The 21,766-nt window shown below is 28.8% G+C and overlaps 2 protein-coding genes across 2 annotated transcripts; one reads left to right on the top strand and one right to left on the bottom strand.

Annotated features, from left to right (window-relative positions):
* The first annotated feature begins 10,943 nt into the window (after window positions 1–10,943).
* On the top strand, window positions 10,944–12,652 carry LOC115721000 (uncharacterized). Its single transcript, XM_030650221.2, has one exon. The coding sequence runs from the start codon at window positions 10,962–10,964 to the stop codon at window positions 12,297–12,299; it is 1,338 nt and encodes a 445-aa protein (XP_030506081.2). The 5' UTR covers window positions 10,944–10,961; the 3' UTR covers window positions 12,300–12,652.
* A 4,796-nt stretch (window positions 12,653–17,448) lies between these two features.
* On the bottom strand, window positions 17,449–21,766 carry LOC115719262 (probable protein disulfide-isomerase A6). Its single transcript, XM_030648230.2, has 11 exons — window positions 21,491–21,766; window positions 20,868–20,952; window positions 20,462–20,559; window positions 20,117–20,172; window positions 19,556–19,673; window positions 19,360–19,387; window positions 19,164–19,255; window positions 18,839–18,995; window positions 18,625–18,749; window positions 18,399–18,498; window positions 17,449–17,781 (listed from the first exon to the last, which is right to left on the bottom strand). Exons 1-11 carry the CDS (start codon window positions 21,643–21,645, stop codon window positions 17,707–17,709), a joined length of 1,089 nt encoding a protein of 362 aa, XP_030504090.1. The 5' UTR covers window positions 21,646–21,766; the 3' UTR covers window positions 17,449–17,706.

Genomic DNA, 21,766 nt, shown 5'->3' with positions numbered 1-21,766 from the left:
ATTTTCTATAGAAAATGAAAACAATAAAAAAAATACCATAAAAATAACATGAAAATAACATTCAAATAATATCAAAACAATAACAAAAAATCAACAATAAATTAACAAGATTACAACATAAAAATACCATATTTTTTATAAATTTCATACAACAGTATTTTAATAATTTTTTTGTTATTTGTATGTATTTGTGAAATATTTTTTTTACTATTTCTCTATTATTAAACCGTAGAATTAGTACATATATACATAATACAATTATTTTTAATTTTTTTTTAACAAAAAAAAAAAAAATGCATTTACATATCTGTCTGTCACCTTATCATGAATATCATTTTATTGTACAATAACAATTGTGTTTAGCGTTTTTTATAATAACAACAAGACATAATTATAATTATTATGCATTATGGTACTATAGTTTTCTGTTCTTGTCTGAAATACACCTTTCCTTTTATATATTTACATATAATTAATTATAATTGTTCAAAACAAAATTATTATAGGGTGTCACATTTATCCATGTGGTAAGGCTATTTATGTTTATAACATTTGAAGATATTATATCTAATTTTTATATTGGTTTACATTATAATTCTTTTTTAAAAAAGCATCTAAATGTAATTTAAAAAAAGAGAATTCAAAATAGTTAAGTTGAGAAAAAGACACACTTACAGTTACAAATGAATGTTTAAATTGTGTTTTGGTACAATAATTTTTTCTATATTTTTCGAAAACAGATGGAGTGGCTTTTATAACTCCAATACGCATTAGGATTGTTCCTATAATTCGTAATTTATGGTTGCAAACTCTAATTAATTTGGACCAAACTATTTGAGACCAGACTAAATGAATTTGGTGTGAATGGTTTAGTCAATCTAGACCGTTTATAATTCTGTAGTTCGGTCATTGTTTTAAAATTCTCGGTGAAAGTTCAAACTAAATCAATTCGTATATTTCTTTTATACATACTTAATTTATATATATATAGTTCGGTAATTAATATTGGAAAACAACTTTAGATAAAATATTGATATTAACTTAACATTATTTTGAGAATTTTTTATTGTTATTTATGTATTATAAACTTATTAAAAATAAAAAAATTTACCAAAAAACTTAATAATTACTTAAAAAAAAATTACAACAACTACAAAATAATGATAGCCAATAACAGATTAGTTAGTTATAGCTTTACTTTTCTGTGTCTTGACTTGTAACCAATTCTGTTACAAGAGAATTCTTGTTTGTACAATCACTATAAATTAAACGTTTCCTCCTCGAAATGTTTAAGCAAGCATTCTATGTTCTGAGGTTCTTCTTTCATCTCTCTCTGTTTTCCTTTTTTTTGTACTCTGTTTTGTTCTTTCAAACCAAATCAATCCATTTTTGAGTAGATTCGTTTAGTTTGATTTGGTTTAATCATTTAAGGGAAATTTACATGGTATACTAATTTTTGCTATTTTTTTACAAAAATACTGCTAGACGGTATTTTTTACTTTTTTATTGTATTTTTTTATAAGTTTCATACTGCAGTATACAGTGTTAAGTTTTCACTGGTGTTCTACTGGTGTTTTACTAGTGTTCTACTGTTGTTTTGAGTTGTTCTGCTTTGTGTTTTACTGGTGTTTTATAAAAACACAGTATTCTTGAAAAAAATTTCGTGTGACAGTATTTTTGTAAAAGTTAACCCAAATTCCAGTATTTTTGTAAATTTCCCTCATTTAATTGGTATGATTTAATTTTAAAATTTTTTAAAAAAATCGCAATACTAATTTAGTTTGAAAAAAATTAAAATTCAAATCAAACCAATCTAGGAATACCCCAATACACTAGTCATATACGAAATTTTGAATTATGATTTGAAGTGTGAAAAATAAAAATGTTACTATGGACAGAGACATAATCGGCTGAAGCATTGAACAGCTTGGACTACTGCACAAGATCTTTTATATTAGAAGTCCATTTTTTTTTGTAGTCTCAATATGGTTCTAAATTGCCTATTCAATTAGTTTGCTTTATTAAAAACTAAATCAAATATTTATTTGTCAATAAAAAGGTTCAATTTTAATATTGTGCCCCAAACTCTCAAACTACTTGAGCCATGGTAAATAAAGACAAAAGTGATATTCCTACTATAATTTAAAATTTATAAATTTTTTCTTATATTCCATCTATAATAGTACTTAAAAAATAGAAAGTATTAATGACAAAACATTATTTAATAAGGATCTGTAAACTTCAAAAGCCTCATTATTATTGACTAGATACAGTACATAAAGTTTGTAGTAAAAATTAAACTTGTTTCAGAACCTTTAAATTCTGCACTCATCTTTTAACAGAGAAAAACAGCTTAGTTGCCAATAATAAATATGAGGGTCACCTTTCACAACTTAAACCAGCCATAAAAAGGTGAAGCCAATTTTTCATGATCCAGAATTTTTTGCCATAATAAAAGAAAATCATAAAAATAAATAATAATATTAACAATAAAGTCTTATGAGACTAATAATTGATGCTACCTAATTTAATAGAAACAAAAAAGAAAATTCCTAAAGATCAAAAACCTATTAGGTGGAATAACAAATTATCAAGACCAGTACATGAGCTAAGGGACTAAAAAAGTCTAGTGTGACTAAATAATAAGATAATTAATGGAGAATGTTATCAAAGATCACATCATGCAAACACTATACAAAACTAAACAGAAAATTCTATAATACACCCCTTGATGTACTTATATTTATTTTGGCATTTAAGATAATTTTGTAGTTTAATTTTTTTCCAATGGTTGTATAAATTGTATTATTTAAAGCATCTTACAAATTTTTTTTTAAAAAATTAACACATAAAATATGATTCAAACAATTAATTTATACATCTATAAAATAAATTATTTAAATATTAATTTCTATTGTAAATTTTTTTAAATTTTATAGTATGTCTCAAAGTCTAATTTTTTTTTCCAAAATGTCAAAACATATAACGAGTGCATCAATTAATGTACTCCTTCCAAAATGATGTTTTAAATAAATATAACGTACACGATTATTAAAAAAAAACTATTTTTTTGTCAAAACGTCGAAATATATAAAAAGTGTAACAATGTACTCTTTTCAAAAGGTGCATAAGAGAAACACACCCTTTAATTTAGAACATTGTTATGAAGTATCGTTCTATAATTAGTTAATAATTTTTTATAATAATTATTAAAATAAAATAAATAAAACTCGATATTAAATTATACCAATAACAATATTACATTTTATAAAAATTGTAAATACCATTTTAACACTTCTCTTTAATTTATTGTTGGGGCATTAATTAATGAATGAAAGAATTTACATCCACAAGATTAGATTTGAGAATGAGCAAAAACAATATTGTTGACAGTGAAATTATGGATTGGGAAAAGAGAAAGAGGGCCTAATCTCATCCTAATGTTAAGGGTTTGGTATGACAAAAGCACATGCAGGCAACAAAGGCAGAGAGCTCAGCTCAATCACTTGTCAACTTGAGATTGCTTCTCTGCCTCATCTTCCTTTCCAAGTAGTAATGGTTTGTTTACCAATATTCTCTTTTTTTAAAAAAAAAAAAAAAATTATTATTATTATTTAAAATAGAAAATTGGGTTTTTTTGGGGGGACTGACTCATATTCTTATTTCTTGGGTAGAGAGCAAAAAAAAAAAAAAAAAAAAAAAACTCTGCAAAAAGAGACTGCATTGTAGAGTAGCTACAATGGATGCAGATTAGCATGTTATGTATGTAAGGATTAATTAATTGTTTAATGAAACAGTTTATTGTTTGTTATAATCATTATTATTATTATTTTTAATTAGTGCAGAAACCTTAGCCTTGGAATTGCTGCCTATAAGCTAGAATCCTATGAAGGGAAATTTGCTGTGTATATTCATGGTCTACTTCTACCCTCTAAGTTTATAATAATGACTATTATTGGGAGAATTGTTATGGTAAAGGGTATATGTGGTTTTTAGCACCCTCTTATTTGTTAATATTGCTATTGGTCTAACTAAGTATCGGGTCTCATATAATTTAATATAATAACTTTTAGGAAGTATTGCTAGCCAATCACAATGCGACATGTCGAGAAAGTGCTAGACACTACTGGTGCCTAATAGCAATACTCTTGTTAAAAGGGTGTTAGAGCATCTCTAATGGTAGTATTTTTTAATAAATAAGCCAAAAATTTACACATTATCTAAAAATATAATATTTTATTTTATTTTTTTTTCACATCATATTTAATATTCTTACTTTTAAAAATACTTCAATGTATATCACTCTTTACAAATGCTATAATTATGATCTTACACATTATTATTTAATTTATATCCTAGTTTTTAGCTACAATAACTTTTTAATTTTAATGTTTTATTTTAAAAAAATAAATAGCATCAATACTACAACATAACATCCATGCAAAGTTCAAGAATGATATTTTTTTGTCTCCAATGATATAACATCTCAATATTTTGCCACATAATATGTTCATCTCACCAAGCATTCTCTAAAATTTTACCATTAGAGATGCTCTTAGTGGTACCTAGCATCATTCTTAGTGTCATGTCGTTATTAGTGTAATTAAATAGCAGATCTCATATAATTTAAGAAAATAAATTTTAGGCAATATCCCTAACCAATCATATGATGACACCTATGGAAGGTGTTGGGCCCCAATGGTGCACAATATCAATATTTTATTATTGGACACTAGTAGTGTTTAACATTATATGTTACTTTGTGATTAGTTAACGATACTCCCTAAAGTTATTATATTAAATTATATGAGATCCAATAATGATATTAATATAAATACATAGAAAGGTGATAGACACCATTGGTGCCTTTTACTATTTCTTTAAAAGATCGTTTTGTTAAATTCTTTATTTGTTTTGGCATCTAAAAAAAATTTTAGTTTAATTTTTTTTATGATCTCGTATGTTGTAGCCATTTAGGACCACTTGTAAATTTTCAAAAGATTACGAATAGTTTACAATGTCAAAAATAAGATTTAAACAATTATTTACAATGCGTATAAAAAAATTAAATGTAGAACAAAATATGTAAATTTATTTTCAACATTGTATACTATTCAGAATTTTCTAAAAAATATATAGGTAATCTTAAATAACTATAATATACACAATTATAAAAAAAATTAAATTAAAAAGTTCTCATAGATGTCGAAGTAATTGAAACACTCTTTTAAGGGGCGTACGTAAAAACTTACTAAAGTCTTATATTATATCACTTATTTATTTTTAGTATCCAGAAAAATTTGTAGTGAATTTTTTTTTATAATTACGCATATTGTAATTATTTATTGTTTTATATACATTATATATTTAAATTTTATTTTCGGTAATAAATTTTTTAGAATTTTTTTAAAAATTTAATAAGAAACATTAAATAATTACAAAGTACAAGATCATTAAAAAAAAAATTAATAAATGGAGAATGTTATGTAATGTGTACTACATATATTTTTTCAAATTTATATATGTACAAAGAAAAGGAAAATAAAAATTTGCCCCTACCCTTCTACAAAACGGTCATTATTGCTAGATTTTTTTCAAGGATAATTTAATAAATTATCTATATTCAAATATATAGCAATAAAATCTTTTTAAAAATTAATATTTATATTTAATAGTTACAATAAAAATATAATTATAATGATTATAGTTATAATTTGTAACACCCTAACTATCTTAGGCGTATTACGTGATTTTTAAACGTACTGTGCAGCTCGTTGCTAATCAACGAGGTTTATGGAAAAACGTGATTAATTAAAATTTTGCTTTTTAATTAAACTTATAAAACAATATTACAAAAGACTCGGGATCCCGATTATAAAATCATTTACAAAAGATTTAACTGTTTAACCATTACATAAAAATAAAAGTCGTCTAACGACCAGTTACAAAAATTCAGCCTTGCTGTCCCGAGGATCGTACGCTCCAGGCCTAACCGCCCCGACATGTACAATCTCATAAGCTCGCTCACGGTCCATCAGCTACAGCCTTGCCTTTACCTACACATGAACGTAAACTGTGAGTCGACAGACTCAGTAAGAAAAGCATAATAATACTCATACATAATACTAACTGCCGTGTCCAACACGATACTGAGTCCCGCTACTGCCATGTCCAACATGGTACTGAGCCACTACTGCCATGTCCAACATGGTACTGAGTTCTGAACGTTCATAGGGACGGTACTATTGACACGTAACAACCTGATCGGTCGAACCGGTCATACTCCGCCGTCGGTCATACTCCAAACTGTACCGACGTGTTACTATATCCTACCGATCGGTCGAACCGGTCATACTCCGCCGTCGGTCATACTCCACTGTACCGACGGGATACGTCAATAGTACGGAACCACCAACCAAGTGTCGACTGATCGGTCGAACCGGCCATACTCCGCCGCCGGTCATACTCCAGCCTGTACCGACGTGACAGGGTTGGATGGTTCGAAGCCTATATACATAACTAATGTAATCTAGCAGGCTTCCTACATGCACGCTAAACATGTAATCTACATATGCATACTGTTATACTAATCTTACCTGGATTCCGATTTCAGGTGTGCCGGTCAACCTGACTGGAACTGAAGCTGAGCGGCGGATTACTGGCTCCTAAACCATAAAAATCACAACGCTATAAGTGACACGCTAAATCACTTCCCGGGGACTAAAACTTGGAACTAAAAGTTTCCCTATCGATAAAAAGCATGGCAATACCCCTAAAAACATAAAAACGAGGAAAACTAGGGTTTTAGAAAATTCCCCAACCGGTAGACCGGTTGCCCAACCGGAATTCCGGTTCTGGGAATTACTGGACACCCATCCGGAATTCCGGTTGCACAACCGGAATTCCGGTTCCTCGCAGGAATTTTTCAAAAATTCCTAACTCAACCAAATCAAACCCAATTGGTTCCAAACCTTCCAGACCTGCTCTAAATACCCCAAAGAACAAAACTAAGGCAACAAACTAACCCAGAAATCACTGAAACAAAAATCACCATTAAAGCTCAAGCTTTGAGTTCTAAACTCAAACTTGAGCAAATCCCACAAACATGCAATCAAACCTGGTTAATTCTACTTAAACATGCTTAAACTAGCTTCTGAAATCAAATAAAAACATCAACAACAACCCAGCAACAGATTCAATCAATTCTCTTTGAAAACCATATTTTGAGCTAAAACTTCCAAATTTGAGCAAAGCACTTAACATTCATTACTAACAACCTAAATAATCACAAATCAACATACTTAAATCTCAGAAACAACAACAATATTTCAAAGAAAGAACAAAATCAAAGAATCAAGCATGCATCACATTAAAACTCATCCAAAATTTCAAAGAACATGTAGAGAAGCTAGAGCAAGGTTTACCTTGTCTAGGATTACTTAGATCTTGCTAAAATAACTTGAATTCACCAAGGAAATCCAGCCTACCGCTCCACTAAGCTTGGCCGAAAATGAGAGAGAAATGAGAGTGTGTGAATTTGGACTTTTCTTTCTAATTTTGACTAAGTGTGGAAATAAAGGAAAAAAATGATTTTCAAGCCAAATATACCACTTTACTTCAGCCAAATAATAATTAAAATAAACATTTAATTTCCAAATAAAAAGTCACTAAAAGACAAAAAGTCATTGGGGCAAAAAGACCATTTTGCCCCTCCACCATAAAATCACTTAAATCATACTAAAGGGGTATTTTTGGGAAATTCTAAATTCCCGGCCATTCCCGACATTCCCAATGTCTAAAACCCGTCCCCAAACTACTAACATACTAAGTTGTGATTTCTACTGAGCCAAACGCCGAGTTCCAAAATACCGGGCACCGGAAATGCAAAATATGAAAAACTACTGATAACATAATCATGCATTTCTGAATTCCATAAATAACAGTAATAAATTATTTAAATAGCTATAAATAATTTCATAATTAATCGTAAACAACTGCTAATTTCCAAATTAACTAAGCGGGCTTTACATAATTATTAATAGATAAATTTTTTATTTTAAATTTAAATTAATTATATACATAAAATAAATTAATTTTTAATTAAAATATTTAATAAAATCTTATAAAATACTTTTTTTATTTAAAAAAAATAAAATAAAATTAGTATTAAATTACAAGTAATTTTTAATAAATTTTTAAAATAATTACAACCAAACTAAAATTAGATGTAATCATCATAACAAACAATCTCCATATAGTACTAGAGATTTGACAATACTAACAAAAGACTTGCATTACATATTTTTCATATCAAAGTCTAAAAATTTCAATGTTACTTATCATAAAAGCATCATTTTTTATTTTGTTATTTCTATTCTTTTCCCAAAAACCAAAACTTGAAAAGAAAACAAAAATGAACAGAATCCAATAGGGAGACATGTTTGGAGCCCATCCAAATCCAATGGCTGATATTGTAGAGTAGACTAGTGAATAGTGATAATAGATATTAATAGAAAGGAATGGGAGACCATGACACTTGAAATCAGGTGAGAGATGTACAGTAACAAAGGTAGGGTGACATCACAGAGGATCATTAAAAAAAAGCCCCAAATAAAAATAAGAATTCTTAAAATATGTTATTAGTGTCTAGCACCTTTCTCGGTATCATACTACTATTAGTGTAATTAAGTATCAGATCTTATATAATTTTAAAAAATAATTTTTAAGAAATATCGCTAATCATTTGTGAAGCACCACCTATAAAAAATACACTACTAATATCAAATAGTAATGCTAAAAAAAGAGTAAATACTATTTTAGACTCAGTATTTTGTAAAAATTATTAATTTGACCCTCTATTTTGTTAAACGATAAAATAGACCCTATATTTTTCAAAATAGTAAAAATAGGACATTGAGCTTAATTTTTAACAATTTTATTTTTTAATATGAATAATTTTAAGACAATTTCTAATACGAATACAGATATAAAAAAATATAATCAATTTTGTCATAACATTTCTAAATTAGATTATTATTGAGTTTTATTTTGACAAATAATCAATTTAGAGTTCTATTTGTATAATTTTAAAAAAAATACAAGATTCATTTTATTATTTAACAAAACAAAGTGTTTAATTAATAACTTTTACAAAAACATAAAGTAAAAAATTAATATTTACCTAAAAAAAAAATCCATTTCCACTATTATAGATAGATAGTGTTAGTGTAGCTTTTGTCCTTGCTTTGCTTTCTCAATTTCCCACCCAGATCCCTACTCTTCTCTCAATGTTTGCCTTTTTTAATTCTTTTTATGATTCATCACAGAATTAGTTTTGTTTTTATTATTATTACTACTTTTTTAAATCTATATATTCTATACCCTAAATATTCATTAATTTCAATGCCCTTATTAGCAAAGTATACATACTACATTTTTTAAATAGTTAAACTTCCCTATTTAACTTATTTTGTTGGTTTTATTAGTATTGAAGATAAAATAATTCAAAAAGCACTACAAATTAAAGAAATTTAATGTGTAGAGCTCAAGATTGTCTCCAATAGTGCACATTAACCTAGCACTTTATTAAAAAGGAAAAAAAAGAATTAATGAGTAATAATAAACTTTATAACTTTAATTGTTTATAAGGAACAAAACATAATGGAATTTTTCTCCTCAATTTGGTGCAACATTAACTAAAGTTAGTAGCAAAAATACTTTTTGAATTCCTTTTTCTTAGGCTAATACCTTAATAATGCTCCAATTAAATACCTATTATTGGAGACAAGGTTGTTTCTACTTTATTCTATTTGATAATTTTCTCTCAAATTGTAACCTTGATTTTATTTTCCTTTTGAAATTTATTGCATATTATAAGTAATTTCAACATAATAAGTTAATGATCTTTAATTCACTAGATACATCTATTGGAAAAAGAGTGTCACATTTCTATTACCAAGAGAGGGATAAGAAGTAAGAACAACATTACACCACACAATCACTTTCACTATAGGAGACCAACAATTCCATAAGGAAGGGGTAATAACAAATTGCTACCTATATTTATATTGGAGAAATTCACTAGGAATGTTTAGTACTACTACATTATATTATATTTTTATTAGTACAATTTAATTATCAAATTTATATATGCTACATAATAACTATTATAAAACATTACTAATTATGTACAAGACACTACTTAATTGTAACACTAAAAACTATTATAAAACTCCTTACCAAGCTTATAGTTATAACTAGGGTGTCATATTTACACTCGAAAATTCACTCACTCGGTAAACTCACTCAACTTGAAACCGAAAAAAATTGGTTTAAAAATTATAGACTGAGTTCAGGTTATACCCAATAATTACCCACCAGGTCAGGTTCAAGTTTCATTAATTTAACACTAAAAAAACTAGGTTATACTTGAATCCACCCGAAATTCAAATATATATAATACTTTTTATACATTTTTTAAAAATATAAACATAAATAAACTTATTTTTAAACAATGATATATTATTTTTATTTTCTTCTTGGTTTTTTTTTTATAAAAAAGTATATAAAAAAATGATATTTAAAAAAAGCCAATCCGATCCGAAATCCGATCAAAACCCACTTAAATTCGGTCCAACTCGTACCCGAAACCCGAAACCCAATCACACAAACAGGCGAGTTTAGTATACTAATTCTATACACCTAAATCGAATACCCCTTAAAACCCACCTGATGTTCACCGCTACTTATAACTTGTAAGTAGTAACTTTGCTTTAGATTCTTGAAATAAAACAAATAATATGCAAAGGTACCAAGCAAGTACATCAATAAATATTAAGAAAAATAAAAAGCAAATCTTAAAATAATAATAAAAAAAAAAAGGAGAAAATAAAAAAGAAAAAAAGTCAAAATCTAGGGTCTTAAAAGTAATTTAAAATAACATGTGGGGTGTGTTTAGTGGCATGATTGTAATTAAAATTGAAGTTGAAGGTCAAAAAATAAAGCAGCAAAATTTCGATTATATGTGTGCACTGAGACCCATAGCTCTGTTTTTCTCTGCTAAGACAATGGAGCTTATTCATACACCTCCTCCGACCAACAATGGCGAAAAAAAGTCAAACGCAACAGACCCCAAACAAACCTTCCAAAACCCTAACAATGGCGAAAACAACGATACCCACGAATCCCAATCCTTCTTTGAAGACTTTGATAGTGCTTGTTCCACTCCTTACGTTAGTGCACCATCGAGCCCAGGCCGTGGAGGAGGACACGTTAGTGGGTTCTTTTACAGTTGCCCAGCGAGTCCAATGCACTTCGTTTTAGCTTCTTCAAACTCAGTTTCTTCTTCTTGTTTTAATTCCGCCATGGATGATAGTGATACTAGCTCAGTTCCTATGGGTTACGAGTTCGAGTTCTCAGCTCGGTTCGGTTCAACTGGGTCTGTTCAAACTGGATCTATGAGCTCAGCAGATGAGCTTTTCTTGAACGGTCAGATCAGACCCATGAAGCTTTCAACTCACTTAGAAAAACCTCAAGTTTTGGCGCCATTACTGGATCTGGAGAACGAGAACGAACAAGAAGAAGAAGATGATGAGATTTCATTGGAGCCCATTAGAGGTAGAGATCTGAGGTCTAAGAATAAATCCTTGAGAAGAAGAACCAGATCCATGTCTCCAATGAGAAACTCTCAGTTCGATTGGTCAGAAGAAGAAGAGAAGAAGATCTCAACTCCAAACCCTAATGGGTCTTCTAATAAGAACAAAAATGGCGAAGACGACGAAGAAGAAGAAGAAGAAGAAGAAACCCTCTCATCTGAAACTACAACAGCTTCTTCTTCAAGATCATCTTCAGCTGGAAGAAACTCAAAAAGATGGCTTTTTTTGAAAGAATTTCTTCGAAGCAAAAGCGAAGGAAGAAGTAATAACAAGTTTTGGTCAACAATTTCTTTCTCTCCCATTAAAGAAAAAAAACCCATCAATAATCCCATTACTCCTTCTTCTTCTTCTTCGAAAGATCAGACTAAGAACTCAGAAACCCAGAAAGCAAAAAAAACCAGTAGTCATCAATCTGTGAAAAAAACAGTGATAGGAAAACCGACTAATGGAGTTGGAAAAAGACGAGTTCCGCCATCTCCACACGAGCTTCATTACACAACTAAAAGAGCTCAAGCTGAAGAAATGAGGAAGAAGACATACTTGCCTTACAGGCAAGGTTTACTTGGTTGTTTGGGATTCAGTTCAAAGGGTTATGGAGCCATGAATGGACTCGCTAGAGCTCTCAACCCAGTTTCTTCCAGGTAGTCACAAAAAGACAAAGACAAAGAAACTTAAGCACTGTTAATGGAGTTTCCAAAATAACTGTATAGAATTTTTTTTTCTTCATGAACTTTTTTTTTTATTTTAATTTGAAGATCTTCATGATATGATGGTGATGATGATGATAGTCTTTTGTGTACTTATGATTATAACTATTATTATTATTATTGGGGTTCTTGGTTCACTTTTTTTGTTTAAAAGAGAAGTTGGTCCCAAAAATGGGGTATTATTATTATTATTAGTTATTATATAAATATTTTTCCCCATTTCTTTTGTGGCTTTTTGTATAAGTGTATACTATGTTGTTAGTAGAAGCAATGAGTTTGTTATTTATTTTATCTCTTCTTTTCTTTTTGTTCTTCTCTATCTATCTATACCCAGGTTGAAGATCTCTTGATATTTCATCTTTACTTTATTTATTTATTATTTGTTTTTGTGGGTGGGGAATGGTGATGTTGTTATATGTTTCTTTGTATTTACATGAAAGGAGCCAATTTAGTTATTTGTTATATATGATTATGTGGTTTTGGATGGATTATATACTAGTTCTCATATATGGAAAAAGCCTTTGTGGCTTTGTTTTGCTTTGAAAAGAATTAAGCTTTAAACAAAAGGGAAAGTTTTGTGCCTTTGTTTAAGGGAGAGGGAGAGATCTAGGAGTGTGAAAGTGGTGTGTTCTATTAATTTTTATTGCTATTTTTTAAGTGTGATAAAATGAAATATTTTAATTATGTTTATCAAATTTAGAACATAAAAAATGATGTTAAACTTTGCTCAAAAAATATTTTTTTTCATTTATTCTTTATTATTGCAATTGTTAACTTTTTTATTTAATGATTTGTTACATTTTGACTTTTTAAATTAATTTGCATGAAGTAGGTATTGCAGATCTAAAAATCTTTGGCCAAATTCTTTTTAATTCCTAAATCTCATTGGTACACGTGATTTTCTTTAGGATTAATAGAGATATTAAGACTTAAAATTTTAAATTTGTAACTTGTATAAATTTAATATTTATTTTTAACGGCATAAGTACTTAATTTGTAAAATTATAATTTTCTTTGAATTTTATCAAAAACATTTGAAAGTAATTAATACTACATGTTTCTGTATAGATCTAATGATCTAAAATTTGGACTTTATATGTGACTTGTTTATGAAAATAACAGAATTTATACTGATAAAATTAAAAAAAAAAATACAGTTTTATAAATATAGGATACTTATCACATTAAAAATAAACATTGAGTTTATTTTATTTATAAACTTAAAACTTTAAGTAGTTATGACGCAATTTATTATTTATTTATTTATTCAATGCTCTTGTGCTTTATTAACTATTTTTTTTTCTTAGGTATGATTTGCACCATAGGTTTTTATTTTTACATACATATATATAGAGAAAATATAATTAAACTTTTCATATGATTCGTAAAAAAAGAGATGCTTAGATAAGGATTATAATGATTTTGCCTAGAGCTAAAGTAGATTTAATAGCAACTTCAATGGTGCTCTAAATTAGTGATGCAATCTAAAAAAAAATTATAGATATACTAAATATCGAGTATACCAAAATGATCATTTTGAGATTATACTAAAATATTTTTTGTGTAGTTTTAATTTGTTACAATACATAATTTTTTCTTGTTATTCAAAAATAATAATTGTTGTTAGATAGTAAATATGGTATTGTAATATGTATGTAGTATGTTGCTATCCTTTTTCTTGTTATTCAAAAATAATAATTGTTGTTGGATAGTAAATATGGTATTGTAATATGTATGTAGTATGTTGCTATCCAATCATATACCATACTATTAAGTATCCAAAAAAAATATTGAACATTATTTTTATTGAACACTAATAGTGTCACCTATTTTTTATAGGTGACACTTTATGATTGGTTAGCGATATTCTTTAAAAGTCATTTTCTTAAGTTATATAGAACTCGATACTTAATTACACCAAGTTTAATACTAAGGAGGATGTTACAATTATACACTAATATAGTAATATAGCATTCTTTAAGAGTGTAAAAAATTTCCACATCACTTAAAAATATATTATTTTATTTTATCTCTTCCATATCATTTTTACAACTTTTTGCTCTAAAATAATTTAATAGTAAATATTTTTAAAAATTACTAAAATAATTATATATTATTATTTATGGGCTTTTTTCATTTTTACACTTCTAAACAATTTTTTTTTTTTACATTTTTACGAAATTTTACATAGAAATTCCTATTGCAATTAGCCTTGCAACCTAAATTGTAACAAAAAATTGTATAGAAACTCTTATTGCAACTAGCTGCAACCACTTTAGAAACTCAAAAAATAGTATATGAGATAATTCTTTTATTATTTAATATATATTAAATAAACCAATTTTCTTACTTATAATAAAATAATAATTAAAAAAAATATAATAAATGCTGTGGTATAATATTTTTTTATTACATTATTTTTCATTCTAATAGTAAATATTAATTAAAAAATATTAAAAATATATGGATGCCATCTTAGCAATTCTAAAAGATAAATGAAAATTAGCATTGTAATTATTGTGTTTAACACGTGTAAGAGGAATTAGAAACTTCTTTATATAATCACTTTTTTTAAAAGAATAATTCTTTATATAATCACTTAGTTTAAAGTTATAGCCATCATTTCACAATCGCAACCAATTAACGAAGAAGATTGAGATAGAATTTTTTATTTTTTTATTTTTGTAAAGTTTGGATAAAATCTTATCTTATATGTTATATTTTATCCTTAGATTTGATATGAAGAAGTTATTATTAAATTGTACCAAAAAAATAAAGTTATTATTAGATTGAGATTTGATATTGTGAAGGTGATTTTTGTTCTACTTTGCAGTCAAAAAATAAATAAATTATATTGTTGTTTTGTCTCTTTCATTGATGTTTTCACTTTTTTCCCCTTTTCCTTTTATAACTGGAATTACGTGTTTCACTCATTAAATTCTTTCACCATGTAAAAAAAATAAAATAAAAAACAAATTAACAAGACAAAAAATTGAAATAGAAAGCTTCAAAGTTGAAACAATTGGTAATTAATATATTATTCCTCACTCCTCGACATTCTTTTTCATAATCATTCTCAAGAAATATAAAATTCAAGAAAGTAACTATTGTTGGAAATGTCTATAGTACTATGGTTAGGGTATTTGTAGTTGTTATGATTGTATACATTTTTTTTATTATGATTTTATAAATTGTTTTGGGTCACTTACACATTTTTTAAAAAATTAGAATAATTTATCAACTAAAATAATTACAACATACACCATTAAAATAAATAATAATAAAAAAAATTAAAAGTAATTTGTAGCATAAATACTTAAGTTTAACTCTCAGTTACAAATAAATACTTAACTTTAATTTTTAACGTTGTAAATACTTTGTTAAGTGTCAACTAAATTGTCACGTGGCAGTCCTTTGCCAATTAAATTTTTACTTTTTATTTAAAAATCAATTCAAATAAAAATAAAATTAAATTTTAGATATATATTTATAATCGAGAGTTAAACTTAGTTATTTACGCTGCAAATTACTCAAAAATTAAACTTAAAAATTCTGAAAACATACTAAAAGAGATAGAAAGTATATCAAAATTCTCAATATTATTATTTGATGTTTTTTCTTTAAGTTTGGTGAACTTTGTTGTTGACTAATTCTACTATCCAACAACAATAAGAGGGACCCTTACTCCATCAATCTGCAATTGTGGTGGGGACTTGTTAATAAGTTATTTTAGCCTAGAGAAAATTATACATGGTCCCCATACATATATCTCCATTATTGTTTATGTAGCCTCATATTTATATATTTCATTTATTTATCCAAATCACCAACTTTACAGGAGAGAATATGTTTCAAGATTCTAACACATTGTTCTATCACTCTCAATGTAAACTTCCAAGTTCTTGCTCAAAAGTTATAACAACATATAGTTATATCTCCACACACACTATAGTCCACTAAATCAATTTTCATTTTTAATTCAGTTTCACCCAATTCAGCCAAAAAAAGATATCCATTTTCCTCTTTTGGTCCCATAACCATGCAATGAGTAATTAACTATTTATGAGACTAAACAAATGAGTGTAAAATGTAAACCTCAAAACCATGAACATAATCCTTTCAATCATTAAGAAAAAAAGAATCAAGTTCTCACTATACATACACACCAGAGTCGATTTTAAGGATAGCCAGAGTTGCACGCGCCTAGGGCCCCTACCCAACCGAGGCCCCGAAAAAATAATTCATTCATTTGAAGTTCTCTTGGCTGCTGCTCACCTTGGTTTGATTTCCGAACACTTTTTTTTTTTTTAATTTATTCTCTATAAAATTAAAAAAATTAAACAAGAATCGAACCTCTAAGCTGAAGGTAAAACAGTAGGCCCCTTGCCACTAAGTAAATTTAATTTAGTTATATATTATATGATCACACATTTACTACTGGTTTAAATTATTTCGTGTTATTTTTAAAGTAATACATATATAGATCAAACATAATAACTTTTCCGGTACAGCCACTTAATTTTCACATTTTGGTAGGTAAAGTAAAAATCACAACCCACCAGATATCACTTCTGCCATAAATTAATCAATAAATAACTGTAGTGGTATATAGAAACCAGAAATTAAAAAGGTTTAATAATTTATTGCTTGCCTTTATCTATATGTATAACTGTGAATGAGTAACTTACCATAATCAAGTATGGGAAAAAAAAAAGGACAAGCTGAAGTGTCTCATAAATTTGTAGCAGAAAACAGAACCCCATGAAGTTTTAGTTTTCTTTTTTTATATATAGAGTCACATCTAATGAAGCAGTAGCTTCAGATATATGGATAGAATCTCATTGTCTGTTTCCCATTAACGAATAATGCCCACATGAATCTTCAACAAAGTCTACAGTAATTTCAGTCCTACTCTGCCATTGTGGGCCTAACAGTGAGTGAGCACCACTTTCTCAATGATATATGTTATTATAAGGGTGGTTGTGAATTGTGATCATGTGATATCTTGCAGTGAAGAGAATCCTAGGTACCTTAAAATTTTTACAGGTTCTATTCTATAAGAACAAGGTAAATTATAGAAGAAGAAGAAGAAGAAGAAGAATTATTTTATAACTATATCAATTCTCATGTCTTGCCTTTGTTAATCCAAAAAAAAATAAGTTCCACTTGAAAAGACAAAAAGATTAGTAACTGATTTGCATGAAGGGTGTACAAGGAAAACATTATATTCTCTCTCAAGCAAGATTAGAAGAAGAATCTTAGTAGAAATTTATGAATTCGATACTACTAAAAGACCTCCCTGCGTGCACCGATCAAGGGATCATTAATGGTGGGACTGGGTTTACTCATTGAGAAGAGATGTAGGAAGATAGAATGTTCTTCTTGAGAGTGAACTCATCTGCCTTGGCTGGGCTGATTGACTGTTACAACAGAAACAAGGGGAAAAGAACAGTTAAATGTGTTGCAAGACATTTATGTTTTGGTACTACTGCACAGACTTTGTTTTTTTTTTTTTTTTGTTTTACTAGAGAAGACAAAAAATTTATGAACCTTTTTTCTTACTAACATTATAATTATTAACAAGCACAATTATGGTAACTGGAGCTATAGTGATAGCTAGCTGGTTATATAGAAGTGGTTACTCTTTCAGAATGCAGAGGTAACTGATGTAAGTTTCAGACATGACCTTGCTGTAATATGCCAGTAAAATGTCTGTGGGTTGAGGTAGGTGTTCTACTATAAATGAAAAAGGGTCGTCTAATGTAATTCAAGAGCCCAAAACTGTTTGCAGGTTGAGATAGGTGTTTCAACAAATGAGGTTATTTATACTTTTTTATTTTATTTTTCAAAAGGGTCGTCTAATATCTCACAAAGCATGTACTTTATATCTCTATTTTTTTCGAAACTTACATTTTTTTTTAACTTGAAATCGAATTTAACAGAAAACCAATTCTTTGTGTAGACACAGGATTAGAGATTCAAGTACTATAGAAGACACGGATCCAAGAAAAATAAAACACGCATACAAGTTACATACCTTTTCAAGCATGCGTTCAAGACGCTGGATTTCTTTCTTGGCATAATCAGCACCTTTCTCCAGACTGCTTTTGGCAGCTTTCAAGTAGATCTTACCATACCTGATGAGGAAAAAAAGTAGCAGGCAAAATGTAAGAACTTCCACATTAAAGAATAGATATTTTCCGTAGTGTAGTGCCAAACGGGCATAGATCAAGTAGTTTCAATTCACAAGTGGTTGCATTAACCTTGCGGAGGAACCCTTAAGCTGCTCAACTTCCTCCTCTATCTTTGCGAAGATTGCCTTCTTCTCATCATTGCTGGCTTTCACAAATTCCTTCACCTTGTTTTCCAAAGATTCAACTATACCAGCCTACATAAAAAAAAGTAATAATAAAGAAATAAATAAGATAAAATATAAATGAATTAGTATCTTAATGGTTCCATATATTGCTTACTGACTTTGGAAGTAAGTTGTCCTTTTCCATCTCTACTAGTACCACATTTCTCGTTAATAAAGGTTACAAAATCATCTACATCTCTGCCACCGTCATAATCTTCGCCAGCCTTGTTGCCTTTGGGGAAAAATTTCAATGTTGGAAACCCACTTATTCCGTACCTGCATAATACAACATGTTTACATCAGGCAACTTCTCTTTTGCAAATGTTGACAGAGTGCATTCTTTTTTACTCATTTAAGATACTAAATATGAATTTTGATAGAAGATTATACAACAGACTACTACCTATAAACTAATAAACATATACCATGAATAATTTTACTCACTTTTCAGCCAAGTCTCTGTATTTGTCAGCATCAAGATTTGCAATCACTACATCTTCATCCAACTTAAATGCTGATGCAACCTTCTCATAAATCTATAAATAAGATAGCAGACAAAAACAAATATAATTAGAGATGCTATTTTATACAGCATAAAAGACTTAGTTCTAAAATTATATTTTTAGGGGATTATACTTACAGGAGCAAGGGATTTGCAGTGGCCGCACCTGAAATAAAAAAAATAAAAACTCAAAATTATTGATATGTAACAATTCTTATGGGGTAATATTTTAACCTTCTCTTTTCTTTTTGACCCGATTCTCTTTCACTGTCTTGCTCTAACTAACAACACATTAGATATTTTTCTGGAAATAATATATATGTATTTTTCTCACCAAGGTGCATAGAACTCCACTAGAACGTCCTTTTCATTGTTAAGGACAACTTCATCAAAGTTATCTGATGAAAGTACCACAACACTGGATGGGACTGCAGCTATCTTCACATTGGTCCCTGCTTGCAAATTAGCACAAATATTAATCATTTTTCTACCTACAGATTAGGTAACTAAAAGCAAGTAGAATTAGTTTCCAGCCAGCAAAAAAAAAAAGAAGAGAAGTTGGGATTTCGGATTTGGGAGTTCATTAAAAATTCCAGAAAACAAACAAAAACATCAAGAAAGTGTGTGATATATGGTACCAGAGAAAAACTAAAACGAAACAAGAAGACAAATATTTGTGAATTAACATGGTCAATATTCCACTTTCCACAAAAGAAAGTTGCTAGGGCTTATCAAGTATAACAGGTTTGCAAAAGATATTATTTTGAAAAAACAAGATTAGAGTTGATTTACCAAAAGTGAAAAAAGAATCAATATAAAAAAGTGCACTTGCATTAGCACTGTCACTCAATAAACAACTATTGAAGTGAAGTAAGTAATACGATTAAACTAATACCTCCTTCCTTGTTGACAAATTCTGCAAGAGCTTCTGCAGTACGTGGGCCTTCATACCTAAATCATGTAAAATCTAATTAGAATATATAAAAATTATTATTATAAAGAGAGCAAAAGAGAAAAAGCTTTATCTAATACAGTCTGCAGATTAAAAGTACAGGGAATATGTAATCTCTATCTTTATTATTGTGTTGGTGTTGGTTTTTCTACTTTGGTGATGAACCTAGACCTCAGCACTCACATATCATGAATATGTTCACAAACTGCTAGCCTGACATTGCGGTCAATCTTTCTGACTAGAACTTACGTAAATACTATAATGTGATGGAAAGAGGAATGCACTCACTTTTTGGGTTCAAGGGACCCTTTTGGAAACCACTGGAGAGTAGGATATCCAGAAACGCCGTACTTACTGCAAACACTCTTGTGCTCATCACAGTCCACCTACCACAAAGCATCAAAACATACTCATTATAAATTAAAACAATGGCATGAACTAAAATACAAAAGAAACTGCAATAAAGTAACCACTTGTAGTGAACATGAAACAGAGGAAGATAGCTCAAATTAGATTAGATAACTTAACAGAAAGAAATAAAACGGATCCAGAACTAGTAACCAAAATTCAATAAAATGACATATGGAACCATCGCATCAAGAAATGAGATAAAAAACCACCTGAAAATCCTTACTTATAAAATTACACGGTAACCATATAGTATATTAACAAGGATACAAAAATGAGAACTGACCTTTCCAATTAGAACAGATTTTGCTTTCTTAAAACTTGCTCCAAGCTTCTCATACTCAGGTGCAAGTTTTTTACAATGCCCACACCTGTCATTCCAATCAAAATTAGCACAAATGCCACACTGAGGTTATAATCATAATAAAGCACACAGCAAATCCTTCCACGTGAAAATGAAATCAACATAAACTACTAAAACCCTTAAAATTGAAGCTGATTATAGTAGAACTTCAAGATCCTAGTATATACTATACTTAGTTATAATTATCAATGCGACCCTCCTCAAACATTATCTCTTTACGACATATCTCGGATTTATCAAAAATCCGTACATAACCCGATGCGAAACAGGTACGGAATAACTACCCAGAATCAACTTATCACGAAAATGGAACAAAATTAGCATAATTTTCTTGCTTCGATCAGTGCCATAAATAGATCTAATTTCACAGCTCCAGTTACAATAGATCCAATCAAAACAGATCAAATCAAACATATTCAATCACTAGCTATCATCATACACCACACTACACGCAAAAACAAAGATACTAAGAGAAACTTGAAATAAAAATCATTTCTTGGTCATATGATCTAAAATCAAACAAAAAAAGGGGAAATCTGACGTACCAAGGAGCGTAAAACTCAACGAGAGCGGCGCGATCTTGGCCGACCTCCTTCTCAAAATTACTATCGGTAAGAACAACGACATCATCGGCGGAAACCGAAGAGAGAAAGAGTAAAGCTAGGGTTCCGATAGCACAGAAAGCTCTTGAGCTCACCATTTTTGCCAGTTCAACTTGTTTGAATTTTTCTGTGTGTAGTATGTTTTTGTTAGCTTAGATTTGTTTTTTCATTATATAAATTTGATTTTTCTTCGGAGATTTTATAGTGTTGAGTTGACCA

The sequence above is a fragment of the Cannabis sativa genome, chromosome 2, assembly GCF_029168945.1.
Source record: "Cannabis sativa cultivar Pink pepper isolate KNU-18-1 chromosome 2, ASM2916894v1, whole genome shotgun sequence".
Taxonomy (NCBI): Eukaryota; Viridiplantae; Streptophyta; class Magnoliopsida; order Rosales; family Cannabaceae; genus Cannabis; species Cannabis sativa.
Note: the sequence above shows the minus strand (reverse complement) of the source record. Positions and strands in the feature narration are given on the sequence as shown.

Coding starts and splice junctions, on each gene's coding strand:
- LOC115721000 (XM_030650221.2), top strand. CDS start 10,962: ATGATTGTAATTAAAATTGAAGTTGAAGGTCAAAAAATAAAGCAGCAA.
- LOC115719262 (XM_030648230.2), bottom strand. CDS start 21,645: ATGGTGAGCTCAAGAGCTTTCTGTGCTATCGGAACCCTAGCTTTACTC. Junction 19,256..19,359: donor ACTGCAAATCCCTTGCTCCT/GTAAGTATAATC, acceptor TCTTATTTATAG/ATTTATGAGAAGGTTGCATC. Junction 18,750..18,838: donor AAGGACAACTTACTTCCAAA/GTCAGTAAGCAA, acceptor TTTTTTATGTAG/GCTGGTATAGTTGAATCTTT.